Source organism: Cricetulus griseus, chromosome 9 (assembly GCF_003668045.3).
Source record: "Cricetulus griseus strain 17A/GY chromosome 9, alternate assembly CriGri-PICRH-1.0, whole genome shotgun sequence".
Lineage (NCBI taxonomy): Eukaryota > Metazoa > Chordata > Mammalia > Rodentia > Cricetidae > Cricetulus > Cricetulus griseus.
The window spans coordinates 27,782,172-27,797,845 of NC_048602.1; the positions used below are offsets into that span (position 1 = coordinate 27,782,172).

At 56.8% G+C, this 15,674-nt stretch overlaps 3 protein-coding genes across 10 annotated transcripts in view; 2 read left to right on the forward strand and 1 right to left on the reverse strand.

The window, feature by feature from the left end:
• Window positions 1-103: 103 nt before the first annotated feature.
• Znf296 (zinc finger protein 296) lies at window positions 104-3,722 on the reverse strand. The gene is made up of 4 exons (XM_027430896.2): window positions 3,711-3,722; window positions 3,129-3,609; window positions 2,491-2,634; window positions 104-1,122 (listed from the first exon to the last, which is right to left on the reverse strand). Exons 1-4 carry the CDS (start codon window positions 3,720-3,722, stop codon window positions 167-169), a joined length of 1,593 nt encoding a protein of 530 aa, XP_027286697.2. The 3' UTR covers window positions 104-166.
• Window positions 2,555-10,244, forward strand: Gemin7 (gem nuclear organelle associated protein 7). 8 transcript variants are annotated; one of them, XM_035449321.1, is made up of 4 exons: window positions 2,555-2,573; window positions 4,005-4,118; window positions 6,731-6,970; window positions 9,357-10,244. In XM_035449321.1, exons 2-4 carry the CDS (start codon window positions 4,055-4,057, stop codon window positions 9,758-9,760), a joined length of 708 nt encoding a protein of 235 aa, XP_035305212.1. In that variant the 5' UTR covers window positions 2,555-2,573; window positions 4,005-4,054; the 3' UTR covers window positions 9,761-10,244. The 8 variants fall into 8 exon arrangements, with proteins under 8 accessions (XP_035305212.1, XP_035305213.1, XP_035305210.1 ...); XM_035449322.1 differs by lacking the exon at window positions 2,555-2,573 and adding an exon at window positions 3,307-3,440; XM_035449319.1 differs by lacking the exon at window positions 2,555-2,573 and adding an exon at window positions 3,549-3,692.
• A 4,338-nt stretch (window positions 10,245-14,582) lies between these two features.
• The window catches only part of Ppp1r37 (protein phosphatase 1 regulatory subunit 37), a 30,131-nt gene continuing 29,039 nt past the window's right edge, over window positions 14,583-15,674 (forward strand). The window contains exon 1 of the mRNA XM_027430901.2: window positions 14,583-14,813. Coding sequence (XP_027286702.1) covers window positions 14,588-14,813 — 226 coding nt within the window. The 5' untranslated portion in view covers window positions 14,583-14,587. The remainder of the gene's footprint in view (window positions 14,814-15,674) is intronic.

Genomic DNA, 15,674 nt, shown 5'->3' on the forward strand with positions numbered 1-15,674 from the left:
CCAGGGCACTCACCCCCACTCCAAACCGGTCTGTCCAGCCAGCCACACTATGGAGGGGGAACCTCCCACCCCAGACATCCAAGAAAGCCAGAGTCCAGGCACATGAGTAAATGAAAGATGGTTTATTTATTCACACAAGGGGAAGGAAGGTTAGGGGGTGACAGAACTATGCTGAGACCATCTCTGGGTGTTTCTGCCACAGGTGTTTGTCCAGTGTGGCCTGTAGGCCAAACGGCACAAAGCAACGTGGGCACTTAAATCTGGTGCTGCCAGGACCCGCACCATGCATGCGCTGGTGTCGCTTGAGCTTACTGCTTTGGGCACAGGCATAAGAACACTGGTCACAGGCATAGGGCCGTTCACCTGTGTGTGAGCGACGGTGTACTGTCAGGTTGCTGATGTTGGCAAAGTGCTTCCCACAGAACTCACAGGTTCCCCCAGGCCCTCGGCTCTTGCCTGTGGACTTGGGGGTCTTCCTGGGTGTTGTCTTCTCAGTCTTTATAGGGTCAGTCCTTTGTGCTTTGGTAGTGGCTCCCCAGTCAACACCTGGGCCTTCTTGAGCGCCACTGCCAGGGGCCCCAGGTTCCTGAATTCCTGCTGTGGCTGCAGCTCCAGCCTTCTCCGCCTGGTGTGGGAGTGTGCTGGCTGGAGCAGCTGCATGGTCCGCTGGCTCTGGAGGGGCTGCTGGGGAGATCCCCCTGCTGGCGGCAGGGGCGGCAGGACTCCCAGGGGTCGGCTGCCGGTGGGTCTTCTTGTGTCTGTTGAGCTTGCTGCTTTGGGCGCAGGCATAGGAACACTGGTCACAGGCATAGGGCCGCTCGCCAGTGTGTGAACGCATGTGGACCTTGAGGTTGCTCAAAGAGCTGAGGGTCTTCTTGCACACCGTGCAGGTGGGGCTCTGGCGGGCAGCACTGCTCGCTGGGGGGGGCTTGTCCTCAACTGGGGCTGCTGACACAGCCGCAGCCACTGCAGCTAGGTCCAGCAACGGGGATGGTGAGGCTTCTGATTCTGTCTGGTAGATGAATAGCCCGTGATCCCACTGCGCATGGTGCAGCAGCTTCCAAGCCCCAGCAAACTGTCTACCACATTTTAGGCAGCTCAGAATCTTCAGCTCCTTGGAGTCTAGAAAGGGGAGGAAAGGGGGAGGAATCAGTGCTGGTAGGATGGTCAGCTGTTCCAGCCAGCCCAGCAGTCTTCCTGGGGGAGCTCAGCAAGGCCCAGGGGAACCAGGACAGGGGCTGGAAAAGCAGATCTTAGCATGAAACCTCAGAGCTGGGGGTGCCTAGGTTGCAAATTGGACATTTACTCTAGACCCCTAGTGGACAACTACAGGTCACTTTCCAGAGCCACCCAAATCCCAGACAGTCCTGGGTGGGATACCTTTACAGTATCAGGCCAAGGCTGAGCGGAAACCCAGCAAACCCAAGACCCTTCCTCTTCCCTAGCTGCCTCAGTTTCCTAAGCTGCTAGAGCATGGCAATCTGAGGGGTCCCTATAAACCCTCAAACATGAGCTGAGCCTAAGAGACCAAAATACCCACAGCTGAACCAGAGATGGTGGACCTGGCCTTTAATCCCAGCAATGGAAGGCAGAGGCAGGCGGATGTCTGAGTTTAAAACAAGAAATGAAAAAGTACCCACAACTAGAAAGGCTACCTAGGTCACGATGAGACCCAGCAGCGCGACTCCATAAACTAGTGCTCACTCGTCAGTGCTGGAGTGCTACTCAGGTTAAATCCATTTTAGCCCCGCCCTTAAACTAAAGGTGATTGGATTATAAACCCTCCCTGGCCCAGCCCTAAATAAAATTCCATCTCCCAGGCTCCAGCCGGGCACCACATGAGCTGGGGGCTAGAAATTGAAGTTCATGAAGTCCCTGAGTCCTGTAGCCAACAAGAGTTCACTCCATGGACTAAGCACCACGCAAATTTTAATTCCTCTTCTATAGACTCTTGCGGATCCAGCGCCGGACCCGGGGCTTCCCAGCACTCAGCTGGGAGATCCCGGCAAGGGAACGCGCCAGAAGCCTCTTCCCTGGCTCTGAATAAGGATCGAAACAAAGTAGGGGTGGTAAACTCCGTTCCTGCGGGCCTCCAATCCTCTCCGAGGCCACTGTCCCCACCTTTTCCGAGTCCCTCTACTGCCAACCGTGGTCCAGCCACCTGGACAGTTATTTCTGTCCGTGAGGAAGGAGAAGTGAAAGCAAATTGGGGGTGTATGGCAAACCCCGGCCGGTCTTCTGGGGCTGGCCACACCTTGTGGGTGGCCTTCCTGCGCTGCCCAGCCCCCCGCCCTACCTCGAGTCCCTGCCCTAGGGCAGGCAAGCCCAGGCCACGCCTAGGTTCTACCCTAAGGGGAGCAAGGAGAAAGGGGAAGTAAGCCCAGTGCCCCATCTGTCCACCTTAGCCCTCTCTCTCCGCAGGGCAGGAAGCCCAACCCTGGATCGGAGGAAAGGGGGGGTGGGGTGGGCACTGCACTCGGAATTAGTTACCTGAAATGGGGCCGCTGCGCTGGAGGGGCTGACAGCCGAGTTTTTTGTGCTCCACGAAAGCGATGATGGCCTCCAACGGGAAGGTCTGTTGGCAGCGGCCGCAGGTCAACAGATCTGGGTGCTTGTCCGTGCAGGGCTGGCGATCTGCAGGGAGGAAGCGGGTGGTGAGCGGTGCTGGGGTGGGGTGGGGCCCGGCGAGGAGTGAGGTGAAGAAGAGGGGAAGCCCAGACAGAGGTCAGAGGCCAAGGCCGGGGACGCCAGGCCAGTGCCAGGGACCGTCCCCAGGGGAGGAGAGGCGCCCACCGGAGGGTCCCGGGGACGCAGGGGACGCAGCGGCGCAGGGCCGGGGACCGTCCCCAGGGGAGGAAAGGCGCCCACCGGAGGGTACCGGGGACGCAGGGGACGCAGGGCCGGGGACCGTCCCCAGGGGAGGAGAGGCGCCCACCGGAGGGTCCCGGGGACGCCGGGGACGCAGGGGACGCAGGGGCGCAGGGCCGGGGACCGTCCCCAGGGGAGGAGAGGCGCCCACCGGAGGGTCCCGGGGACGCAGGGGCGCAGGGGCGGGTTGGTCCCGGCGCAGAGAGGCAGCCACCACCCGAGGGTCACGATGCGCCCGGGGACAGAGACTGGGCACTCACCGGAAGGTCCGGGTTCCAGCGGGCTGGGGATCTCGAAGGGGCGCGGGGCGGCGTCGGGACGGAGGGGCCCCGGCAGCAAGGACACGTCCTTCGGGGACCAGGGCCGCAGGGTGAAGACCCCCCCGGCGTCGCGCCCGGGCTTCACATCAATGAAGTCCTGGGACATCTCCTCCATGTCGTCTCGGCCAGGCTCGGGCTCGGGCTCGGGCTCAGGCTCCACTCGGCGCGGCACGAAGCCGGCTTTGCGGCGGGACATGGGCGAGCGCGAGGGCAAGTCCAGCCAGACAAGGCGCTCGGCGGCCGGGCGCCCAGGTGAGTGGCCCGCCGAGACCCGCGCCGAACTTTTTACACGTGCTGCTCCCTGCGGTGGCTCCGCCCATCGGGGCGGGGCCTCGCGGGCCAGTCGCCGCGGCCAAACCCCACCCCCCGGCCCAGCCCGCTGCCCCCCTGGACCAGGGCGCAAAGTGTCCGCTGCGCTGCGCTGCGCCGGAGTCGGGGTTCACGCCAGCGGAGAGAAGGGTCCCCAAATCCACCGCGGCGCCGGCGACGCCCGAGGCTCGGGATGTGAGAAGCGGTGCACGCCTCTTCCTGCATAGGAAGTGTTCTAAGAAAAAAAAAAACACCTCACTCTTCAACTCCTCATCTTTCTTTTATTTATTTTTTTGGAGGGGGGCGGTGGGTTCGAGACAGGGCGTTTCTCTGTGTAGCTTTGGAGCCTGTCCTGGCACTCGCTCTGGAGACCAGGCTGACCTTGAACTCACAGTGATCCTCCTGCCTCTGGCCTCCGGAGTGCTGGGATTAAAGGCGTGTGCCACCAACGCCCGCCCCCCCCGCTTTTTAAACTTTATTTAAATATTTTGTCTTTCTCTAAGACAGATCTCGAGTAGCCCAGGCTGACCCCGAACTGGTTAAGTAACAAACAACAGATGACTGACGGCGGCGTCGACGTTTTGATCTTGCCTCCACCTCTCCAGCGCTGGTCTTGCAGGGGTGAGTCACCGCACCTATTCCATGTGGTACTGGGGCATCGAGCCCAGAACTTGCGTTCTAGGCAAACACCCCACCTACTAGGCTACATCCCCAGACTTTGGCACCCCATTTTTTGAGCACCCATAGTACCAGCAGTGAAGAAACCATTCCATAACACTTATTATGTGGAGATGCGGGGAGGGGGGGGTAGCATCGAGACGAGACGATGACTGTATTATGTGGATCCCAACTCCACCGCGACTCCGGTGCCTTCTGGCAATCAATCCCTGCACCCCAGGGGGCTGGGAATCACAAATTCAAGGCCACCTGGGGCTATTTCCTGAGGGCTGATTGCCCTGGGGCAAAATCAAGCTGGGCAGGCGCAGGATCTTCAGTTTTCTCCTCCTGTACCAGGAACGAGCAAAGCCGGGCAGAATGGAAACCTGGGAAGGCAGTAGTAGCCATTGCAAACCGGCAATCTCAGCATACAGAATGTGGAATCAGGATAGGCAGTTCACAGCCAGTTTTAGTCAGCTACCTAGGGAGTTTGAGACTAGTTTGGGCTACATGAGACCCTGCCAAAAAATATTTTTTCCTTTTTTTTTTTTTTAAAGCTGTTTTTGGTGGTGGTACACTCCATAATCCTGGTGCTCCACCCTGGTATCAGAGGCAGGAGGATTGCCAGAGAGTTCCTGACCAGCCTGGTCTACATAATGAGTTCCAGGCCAATGGGAATACATTGTCTTATAAATGGGGAGATCTTGTCTTATAAATAAATTTGACAATCTGAGCTTTTTTGAGTGAATCAAGGGAAGTCAGGATCCTGCACATTCAGGACTAAGGAGGGGCGAGTAGGACCACTTGGGAGGGTCTTTTGGAAACTGAGGTTTGTTGCTTCTCCTGGTATCAGGGGCTTGGGAGGGCTTGAGGCCAAACAGAGCAAAAATCATCTGCTTTCTTCCTAATCCCATGCTAAGCATTAAAACCAAGTAAGTGGCCTGCAGTCCTCTCTGCCTCTGCCTCCATCCCGGGCCACTGAAATTTCCCTCAGATAAGAATTTTCTGTTTCACTGTTGGAAGTGGCATCAGCGCCCGGCTCTAGCCTCAATCATTTTCGAGTTTCTTTCCTTTTCTGGGCACCCACCACATCACAGTGGAAAAACTGTTTGTTGACTTACCCCCCTACACACACACACACAAGCTCCAGTAGGTTAGAGTGCTCCAGGTGTCCTCGGGCAGCTGAGGCTGAGCTCTGGAGTCCCTGGTATTGTTATTCATGTATGGACTCAATTGTCCTCCTGGGCCTAGGGCCTCCGTGGCCAGCCTATCTAAAGTAGCCACACCCTGCTGAAGGCCTAGTAAATTTACTACAGATGACCTCCATCTGTTCCCATTTCCCTCTCAGCCACAGTTTCCCAAATTTTTGAAAGAATTAGGAGATGCTGGACCTAGAGATTCATCAGAGGTGGCCTTTTTTTGGGGGGGGGGGTTTCTTCGTGTAGCCTGACTGTCCTGGAACTCACTCTGTAGACCAGGCTGGCCTTGAACTCACAGAGATCCTCCTGCCTCCTCCTCGGGAGTGCTGGGATTAAAGGTGTGAGCCACAATGCCTGGTCCAAAGGTAGATTTTTAAATGTACATTTTAAAATCATGAAATCACTTATTATGTCATCTATTTAACATGTATCTATTCCCCCCCATGTGTGTGTTTGCATAGCGTGCAGCATGCAAGGGGTGTCACAGGACAGTTTTCAGGAACTGGGTCTCTCCATCTTTCTACTATGTGGGTCTAGGGAATTGAATTTATGTCCTTAGGTTTGGCAGCAAGTTCTAATTCACTGGGCTTGCTCACCAGTCCTTTCTTTTTTGAGATGTGTGGAGGGTTAGGGTTAGTTTGGTGGTGGTGATGGTGTTTTTTGTTTGTTTGATTTTGAGACAGGGTCTCTATGTAGCCCTGGCTGTCTGAGGACTGGCTATGTAGACCAGGCTGGCCTGGAACTCATAGAGGTCTTCCTGCCCCTGCCTTCCAAGTGCTGGGACTAAAGGCACTGGACACCGCCGCTGGCAATTTTTCTCACTTTGTAAACTAGGGTTGTAGGGAAGGGTGAAGGACAAAATGAATGACCATGACCTCTGTCCATCCAAGATGCCCTCTTCCTGGTATGTGAAGGCTGAGAGAATAATGGGGTGGGGTCGGCTTCGTCCTGGAGGGGAGGGGTGGGGACAGAGGTACTTCCCAAGAGGACAAGTGGATGAGAGGAAATTGATTATAGTCTCTGAGCCTCGGGTTGTTTGTTTGTTTGTTTTTTTTCCTTTTCATTTCTGACCCCTGAGTTTGCTGCCTCCTTTTCTTTCCCTCTCTCTCTCTCTCTCTCTCTCTCTCTCTCTCTCTCTCTCTCTCTCTCTCTCTCTCGTCCTTTCTTTCTTTCTTTCTGTGGATATTTATTTATTTTGGGGAAGGCTGATCCTGAGCTTCTGAAATCTTCCTGCCTCTGGCTCCCAAGTGCTGAGATTACAGACGTGAGTCCCCTGCTCCTCTGTCCCCCCCCCACCCCACCCCCCCATCCCCTTCAGACAAGGCCTTAACTCTGTAGCTTCCTAACGTGGGCATCTCAGACGTCCCTAACTCGCAGGCTGGCAGAGCCCAGGGCCGGCCAGGCGACCCACAAGTGACCAGCGAACACGTGGGGGAAGCGGACGCCGGCGGAACCCAGGCGTGAGGGGCTCGGTGCCCACCCGGACCCATGTGGCGACCGCGCCGGCGGAACGCAGGCGCTCCGGACTGGGTGCCTTTGCCGGGACCTGTGCGGCGGCGGCGGCGGCGGTGGCGGCCAGGGCGGAAGTTACGGAGCTTGCAACGACAACCTGGGTGGGTACGCGGTGGCCTCGGGCTGTCCACGGATTAGAGGGGGCCGGGAGGGGACGACCCGAGGGGCACTGCCCTGAGACGCGGGCCGGGCGGGGCGGGCGGGCGGGCGGGGCGGGTGGAGGTGGTTGCCCTGGGGCGGGAGGACTCTAGCAGGAATCGAAAGGAAACTGACCTGCCCGCGGGCGTCCGGCTGCTTATTCTCTGAAATTGCCCCATCTGTCGAATTTGCATGTGTGTGTGCGCGGGGGTGGGGGGGGGAGTGAACAGTTACCTTGCGGGGTGTGTGGAGTAATTGGTACCTGTGTCCTAGCCTGGAAACCCAGCCAGTTACTGTCGAGGTAACTCAAGGTGGACCCAATGCTCTCCAGGCTCTGACCCATGCATTTCATTCATTCCTTTCTTAAACTTTCTTTCTTCCTTCCTTCCTTCCTTCCTTCCTTCCTTCCTTCCTTCCTTCCTTCTCTCCTCCTCCTCCTCCTCTTCTTCTTCGTCCCCCTCCCTCCCCCCTCTCTCTCTCTCTCTCTCTCTCTCTCTCTCTCTCTCTCTCTCTCATAGGAGGCAGAACAATAGCCCCTGCCTGCCTGGTTGCTTTGAATTTTGTGTCCAGTCTTCACCTGCCAAGTTCTGGGTTTATAGGCCTGCTTGCTCTACCACAAACAATTCACGCTAAACTGATGGTGGAACCCCATTTTTGTTTGTTTGTTTGTTTGTTTGTTTGTTTGTTTTGTTTTTCGAGACAGGGTTTCTCTGTGTAGCTTTGGAGCCTATCCTGGCACTTGCTCTGGAGACCAGGCTGGCCTCGAACTCACAGAGATCCGCCTGCCTCTGCCTCCGGAGTGCGGGGATTAAAGGCGTGCCTGCACCACCAACGCCCGGCAGGGGTTCTAATTTTTTTGTGTGAGTTTGACACAGGATGTCCAGAGTCCAAGCTGGCCTCCAAATTGATTTGTAGCCAAGAGAGTTTGGTGTTTTTATGGTACTGGGGATGGAATTCAAGGCCTTCTGTTTTTTAGGCAAGCGCTGTGCACCAACTGAGCCATATTCTTATCCTTTTGTTGTTGTTTTTGTTGTTTGGAAACAGGGTTTCTGTGTAACCCTGGCTATCCTGGAACTGTAGACCAGGCTGGCCTTGAACTCACAGACAGTTCTGCCTCTGCCTCCACAGTTCTGGGATTAACGACGCTGTGTGCTGCCGCTGTTGGGCAATATTCTTAGCTCTTAAGTCATTTTTTGTTTCTTAATGTTAGTCCCACCTGTCACAGGAACATTCTGGGCCCACTTTGTGTTATCAGAAATGTCTGAGGAGAAAGCACCTGCTCCAGTAGCTGCAGTTGTCTGCCTCTCTCTGACATCTGACAGCCTAGACTAGCAAAGTGGTATCTTGCCTCGTTTCTGCAGCAAGATGGCTCACCACCAAGCCGACAACCTTCATGTGGTTCTCTCCTTGGTACTCATGTAGTGGGACTGACTCCTGCAATTCTTCCTCTGACCTCTCCTTCATATGTGCACCATGACAGGCACACCACACACACACACACACACACACACACCAAAGAAACCCAAGACATTGCAAACTCTTAAAAAAAATGCATTTGGCCCGGCGTTGGTGGCACACGCCTTTACTCCCAGCACTCAGGAGGCAGAGGCAGGCAGATCTCTGTGAGTTCGAGACCATCCTGGTCTACAGGACAGCCTCCAAAGCCACAGAGAAACCCTGCCTCGAAAAACCAAAAAAAAAAAAAAAAAAAAAAAAAATTGACAGGATCTCTTTAAGCCCAGGCTGCTTTCACTCAGAAGTTGCAGCGTGTAAACTATTCCTTTGGCTCATTCTGGATCTGGCTGGCAGGACTGGAGAGGCTGTATCTCAGAGGGTCTTCGATTCTTCTTAATGACAATTACTTATCCCTAGAATCATAGAACACTGTGATAAAGTGGGCAGAAAGGAGCTAAGGATGCAGTTCAGTTAGTAAAATGTTTGCCTATCATGCAGGAGGCCCCCACTTCCATCCCTAGCACACCATAAATCCAGATGTGGTAAAGCAAGCCTGTAATCCTGGCACTTGGGAGGTCTAGGTAAGAGGGTCAGAAGTTCAAGGTCATCCTGGGCTATACAGAGTTCATGGCCAGTATGTGCTAGGGACACTCTCACAAAGGGGAAAAAAAAAGGCAAAAGAGCCCCAGATGGTGTCACATGCCTGTCCAGCACCTAAGAGGCAGGGTGCTTGTATGTTCAGAGCCAGCCTGAGCTACATAGCAAGACCCTGTCTCCAAAACTATCTAATAACCACAGACAAAATTCCCTCCCTGAAGCTATAGTGTGGAGGTGAAACACCGGCCTGTTCTCTGTTGGAGCTGTGTGCGGCTTTAACCCCTTCTACGTTCTTCCTCAGCCTGGGCCATGCAGACCCCTCGGACCATCCCTGTGCCGGTGCCCGTGCTCCGCCTTCCTCGGGGCCCGGATGGCTTTAGCCGAGGATTTGCCCCTGATGGACGCAGGGCCCTCCTGAGGCCAAAAGCCACAGAAGTCGGAGAAGGTACTCAAGACCCCCCAGAGTTTCAGGAACAGCGGGCCCGAGCGGCCCTCCGTGAGCGCTACCTCCGCAGCCTCCTAGCCATGGTGGGTCACCCTGTGAGCTTCACGCTGCACGAAGGCGTGCATGTGACCGCCCAGTTTGGAGCCACAGACCTGGATGTAGCCAACTTCTACGTGTCCCAGCTGCAGACTCCCATAGGCGTCCAGGCAGAAGCCCTGCTCCGATGCAGTGACATCATTTCCTATTCCTTCAAGCTGTAAAGACTGCCTGGTGTCTCCCTTGTAGGCACTGCCCCAGTAGCCCAGGCCACCAGCTCCCCACACTCCCTCCTAGACTTCCAGTTCAAGCTCCAAGGAACTCCGGCTCTGAATTCAGGGAAACTCCAAATCAGATACCACCTGGTGCTGCTGCGTGCTTATAATTCAAGGCCCGCCCATGCTTCAGTGGGAGACAACAACAGACATTCTAGACCTCATTAATTAAAAAAGAACGTTCTACCTCATAGAACTGTACTTTGCAGAAACAGGGCCCCGAAGCTAGTCCCTGAAAGGTGGGGTGATGGCTGCTAGAGATGGAAGTCAGGGCCTCCTGCATGGTAGGCCCTGCTAGGGGGTGGGGGTAGGGGTGGAGGATTCCAAGGCAAACAGCTGTGGTGGACACCGAAGAGCTTGCAAAGTTGAGCCTCTGAAGCTGAAGCTGCTTCTCCATCTCCCCTCCTGCCAAAGAAACCATTGTCCAAGGAAATCTGACTCTTGTTTCTTTCTTTCTTCTTTTTATTTATTTATTTATTTTTAGTTTTTCAAGACAGGGTTTCCCTTTAACATCCCTGGCTGTCCTCGAACTCACAGAGATCCACCTGCCTCTGTGTCCTGAGTGCTGGGATTAAAGGTGTGAGCCAAAGTTTCTTTTTAAATTTTATTATGTGTGTGGGTGTTTTGCCTGCAAGGATGTCTGTTATCACATACGTGCAGTGTCGGCTGAGGCCAGGAGAGGGCGCCAGGTCCCACGGAACTGGAGTAAGAGCGTGGTGAGCCACCGTGTGAGTGCTGGGAATTGAATCTGGATCCTAGGCAAAAGCAGCCAGTGCTCTTAACTGCTGAGCCGCCTTTCCACCCACCCCCCAGTCTGTTTTACAGACAGGACAGGCTGGTTTGTAAGTGCTGGGATTGCGGGCCAGGCTACTACCCTTTTCTGTTTATCCTTTTAGTTGTCCCCACCCCCCCATGTAGGATGGTGCCATGTTTAAAAGTTTTTAGTTTTAGTTTTTTTTTTTTTAATTTAGGTGTTATATCTGTGCTCTTCCTAAGTGTGGGTGCCATGGAGGTCAGATGAGGAGTTGGGGTTACAGGTGCTTGTGAGCTGCTAGACATGGGTGCTGAGAACAGAATTCAGGTCCTTTGGAACAGAGGAGCAGGTGCTCTTTAACTGCTGAGCTGTTTTTCCAGCCCCTGGAGTAGTATTAAAAAGTTAGTAGGGTGGCCAGCAGTGCTGGCACACGCCTTTAATCCCAGCACTCTGGAGGCAGAGGCAGGTAGATCTTTGAGCTCAAGGCCAGCCTGGTCTCCAGAGTGAGTTCCAGGACAGTCAGGGCTACACAGAGAAACCCTGTCCCTGTCTTGACCATGCTCCTGCCCCCCACCCCTAATATAGTAAAATCAGCAGCCGTTGCTGCAAAAACAAAACAAAACCCAATAAGGTGGTTATTTCAGGCTAAAACCTGTGGGGCTAAGCCATGATGGTGCGGGAACCAGGGATTGCAATGCTCCTGTCTCCTCTCCAAACAGCTTGTGTTCTTTGAACAAGAGATGGGTTCTTATTTATTTGTTTGTTTGTTTTTGAGACAGGGTTTCTCAGTGTAGCCTTGGCTGCCCTAGAACTCACTCTGGACACCAGGCTGGCCTCAGACTCCCCATCGCTGGGATTAAAGGCTTAAAGGTGTGTGCCACAACCGCCCAGCAAGCGATTGGTCCTTAAATTTATTTTGAGGTAGGTAACGATGGCCTTTTACCAGGAAGAGGCCTTACCTTACCTTACAAGGTTGTGTATCTCAGGCTCCTGGCCCTCTGGGATTTATTTTCCCACGGCAGGGGACGGGAGTGGCGGTGGTGTTCACAGGTTGTGGGGTGACCATGTTAAAGACTGACAGCTTGAAACATCACCATTCTTCGGTTTGCGCCAGCCCCCTGGTGAGGCAGTCTGCGTCACCATCACCTGTTTCAGTCCCTTGTCACTAGAAATCTTTCAGTAGGTGGCATTCAAAAGCAGTTCCTAGCCGGGCATACATTCACAAGCCTGTAATCCCAGCACTTGGGATGGAGGAGGGGTGTGGAAGTGAGGGGAGCCAGAGGAGTTGAGGGCAGTCTTGCCTGCGCAGCAAGTCTGAGGGTAGCCTGGGTTACCTGAGAACCTGTCAACAGACAAAAACCTTTCCGTTTAAGTTCAGGTAAATGAAGGGCGCGTTAATTATTGGGGCTTTTGGTACTTCTCAGTCCCCAAAGTGCGGCCACCCACAAACGCGCACAGGAAAGCAGTTACCTTCAGCAGTAGCCTCAGCCAGCGGCCATCCCTGGGTTCACACTGACGCTTCCTGGCTTCCTGTCAGTGCATGCCCAGCTCTCTAGTTGTCTTGGCAACACTGCGTTCGCTCCTCCTCCCTGAGTCCCCCTTGTACGGTTTCAGCCCTGGCCAGCTCGGTGATGGACGGGGAAGGTAAAGCGAAAGTAATAAAACGAATCCTGAGCTGAATCCTGAGCTACGGAGTGGATTCCTCGGAGGCGTGGCTTGGGCTCGCTCAGGTTTGGATCAGCTGATTCATCTGTTTCCTTTGGAATGCCTTCCAGGTTTTTTGTTTTGTTTTTTTGTCTTGTTTTGTTTTTAAGTCAGGTTCACGAATACCCCACAGGCTCGTTTGTTTTACAAATGTGACTTTCACTTGATACAAGTGTGACCACCAGACTCAGTGCAGAAACTAAAATCCGCAAATGGAAATTTTGCAATGGGGTAGAGATGTCACCTGTCAGCTTCCGTCGCTTGTACGGGCTCATCCTATATCCAGCTCTCAGCCCCCACAGCCCCTCAACGCCCCCAGCCCTTTACCCGGCTCCCAGCCCCAGGTCTAACCCCACCAGGGTCTCATTCTTCAGCGCCTGTCGATCTGAGGCTCCTCGTGTAATCCAGGCTAGCCTCGAACTCGCAAGGCTAGGGAGGACAAGGGGCGAGCCGCTACCGTGCCCAGCACTGACTTTTTAAAAGCAATGTCTCTGAGCCTTCATTTATTTATTTTGTTTTTCGAGACAGGGTTTCTCTGTGTAGCTCTGGCTGTCCTGGAACTCACCCTGTGGACCACGCTGACTTTGAACTCACAGATCCGCCTGCCTCTGCCTCCCCAGGGCTGGGATTAGCGCCACTACAGCCCAGCTTCTGAAGTTTCTTTGAACAGTCTGATTTTTTCCGCCCTTCGGAATTTGGAGACACACAGTCTCATGTAGCCCAGGCTGGCCCCAAATCTGTGCATAGCCAAGGATGACCCTGAAGTCTTGATCACCTTGCCTGTCTCTGGAGTGCTGGGGTGACAGGCATCGGGTACCACTTTCCACTTGTACAATGGTGTGGATGGATCTTAGGGCTTCCTGTGAGTTATGCATCCTCCATCCAGGAAAGCCATATCCTCAGCCACAGAGTGAACAGTGGGTAAAGACCAGGCTTACATTGGGAAGGGGCCCTGTCACCGTCCCCCACCTAGAGCCTGCTCCCACACAGCCATACTGCTCCAACGGCCATCTCCATGTGTTCATTTATTTATAGAACAAGAAAGAATCCTGTTCTATAAATGGGGCCAGCCATGAACTCAGAATCCTCCTGCCTCAGCCCCCCAAACGTGCATTGCCACCGTCCATCGTTCAAGTGGGTATTCTTTTTAAAAACGATTTTTTGTTTGTTTGTTTTTTGGGATAGAGTTCCTCTGTAGCTTTGGAAACTTTCCTGTCACTCGCTCTGGAGACCAGGCTGGCCTCGAACTCACAGCGATCCCCCTGCCTCTGCCTCCCGAGTGCTTGGATTAAAGGCGTGCGCTAACAACGCCCTGTTTCTGATCCTTTATTTACATTATAAAATTTGCAATATTTCTTGCGGACGTGTGTGTGTGTGTGTGTGTGTGTGTGTGTGTGTGTGTGTGTGTGTGTGTAGATCAAAGGACAATTCGGCGGCGGCGGCGGCGGCGGCAGTTCTTCCCTCGCACGTTTACGTCGTCCCGGGCACCGAACCCAGGTGGCTGTAAAAGCCGACCCGACCGTCCCCGGCGATTCGCTTTCCGGTCCGATTCATTTCCCAATCACCTGGGCTCCTGGCGCATGTGCAGGAGCCGGAGTCAGTGTTGACAGCTGGGCCGGCTGGCTGGCTGGCTGGGGGGCGGGGCCTCGCGGGCGGGGCGGGGCTGCGCTGGCTGGGGGGCGGGGCCGCGCGGTCTGCGCTGGGGCCGCGCGCTGGCTGGGGGGCGGGGCCGCGAGGCGGGGCGGGGGCTGGCTGGGGGCGGGCCGCGAGGCGGGGCGGGGCTTGCGGGGCCCGGGGCCGCGGGGGGGGCGGTCTGAGAGTCGCGCCTGCGCGCTGCCGCCCCCCGGAGCGCTCGGCCCCGCCCCTGCCGCGCTGCCGTTCTGGCTCTGCAGATTCGCCGCTCGCTCACGTCTCCCCGTCTTCCCCGCGGCTCCCGCCGCTCTTTGTTCCCGTCTCCGCGTCGCCCCCCCTCGAAACGAACCCTTCCAGAAGGATAGCTCGCAGGGTCGGTGTGGCGCTCGGCCCGCCGGGATCCGCAGCCGGGGGAGGGCCCCCCCGGGAGCGTCGCGAAAGTGAGGCTGCGGACCAGCAGGTAGCGGCGGAGCCGGGCAGAGGCGCGCTGGGGCTCCCGGCGGCGGCGGCGGCGGCGGCGGCGAGCGGAGCGGAGCGGACGGACGGACGGAGGCGGCGCCTGAGGCAGCGGTGAAGCCCATGCTCCGGGACGGCGGGCGGACCCGGAGAGACGAGCCCGGGGCATGTGTGAGGAGGCGGCGGCGGCGGCGGCGGCGGAGGAGGAGGAGGAGGCGGCGGCGGCGGCGATGGAGATCCCGCCGCAGGAGGCTCCGCCCGCACCGGGCGCCGACACCGACACCGACGCCGAGGCCGACGCCGAGGCCGAGGAGGCCCCAGCCGAAGCCGGCTCTCCTAGCGCGGCCTCGCCCCCGGCCGACGGGCGCCTCAAGGCCGCAGCCAAGCGCGTCACGTTCCCGTCGGACGAGGACATCGTGTCCGGAGCGGTGGAGCCCAAAGACCCCTGGAGACACGGTAGCTACGGGGACGGTGGGGTCGGTGGGGTCGGTGGGGACGGGGACGGTGGCGACGGTGGCGACGGGGACGGTGGGGACGGTGGGGACGGGCACGGTGGAGACAGGGACGGGAACGGGGACGGTGTCGGCGGTGGAGACAGGAACGGGGACGGGGACGCTGGAGACGGTGGAGACAGTGACGGAGACGGTGGGGACGGGGACGGGGACGGTGTCGGCGGTGGAGACGGAGACGGGGACGGGGACGCTGGAGACGGTGGAGACAGTGACGGGGACGGGGACGGTGGGGACGGTGGAGACAGTGACGGGGACGGGGACGGTGGGGACGGTGGAGACAGTGACGGGGACGGGGACGGTGGAGACGGTGGGGACCACGGGGACGGTGGGGACCACGGGGACTGTGGGGACCACGGGTACGGGGACGGTGGGAACCACGGGGAGGGTGGGGACAGGGACGGGGACGGTGGGAACCACGGGGACGGTGGGGACGGGGATGGTGGGGACAGGGATGGTGGCGACGGGGACGGTGGCGACGGGGGAGGGACGGGGACGGAGACGGTGGGGACAGCTGCGGCGTTGGGTGGGTCACGAACCCCGACCGTCTGGGACTCGGCAGGCTGGCAGCCAGCCTTTGAGTTCATAGTGCGTCCAGGGATGGACAGACCGGGAGAGCTGGGCCACACACAGTCTCGGGGACGGGAGGGGAAGGTGGGTCCACGGGGGTGTCGAGAGCGAGCGAAGCTGCTGCTGCTGCTGCTGCTGCTGCTGGTGGTGGTGGTGGTTTTGCAAACCTCGAAACGAAGGGTGGCTCCGCTCCCCTGGCTGGAGGGAGGAAGGGGAATAAACACGGACTGAGTAGAGA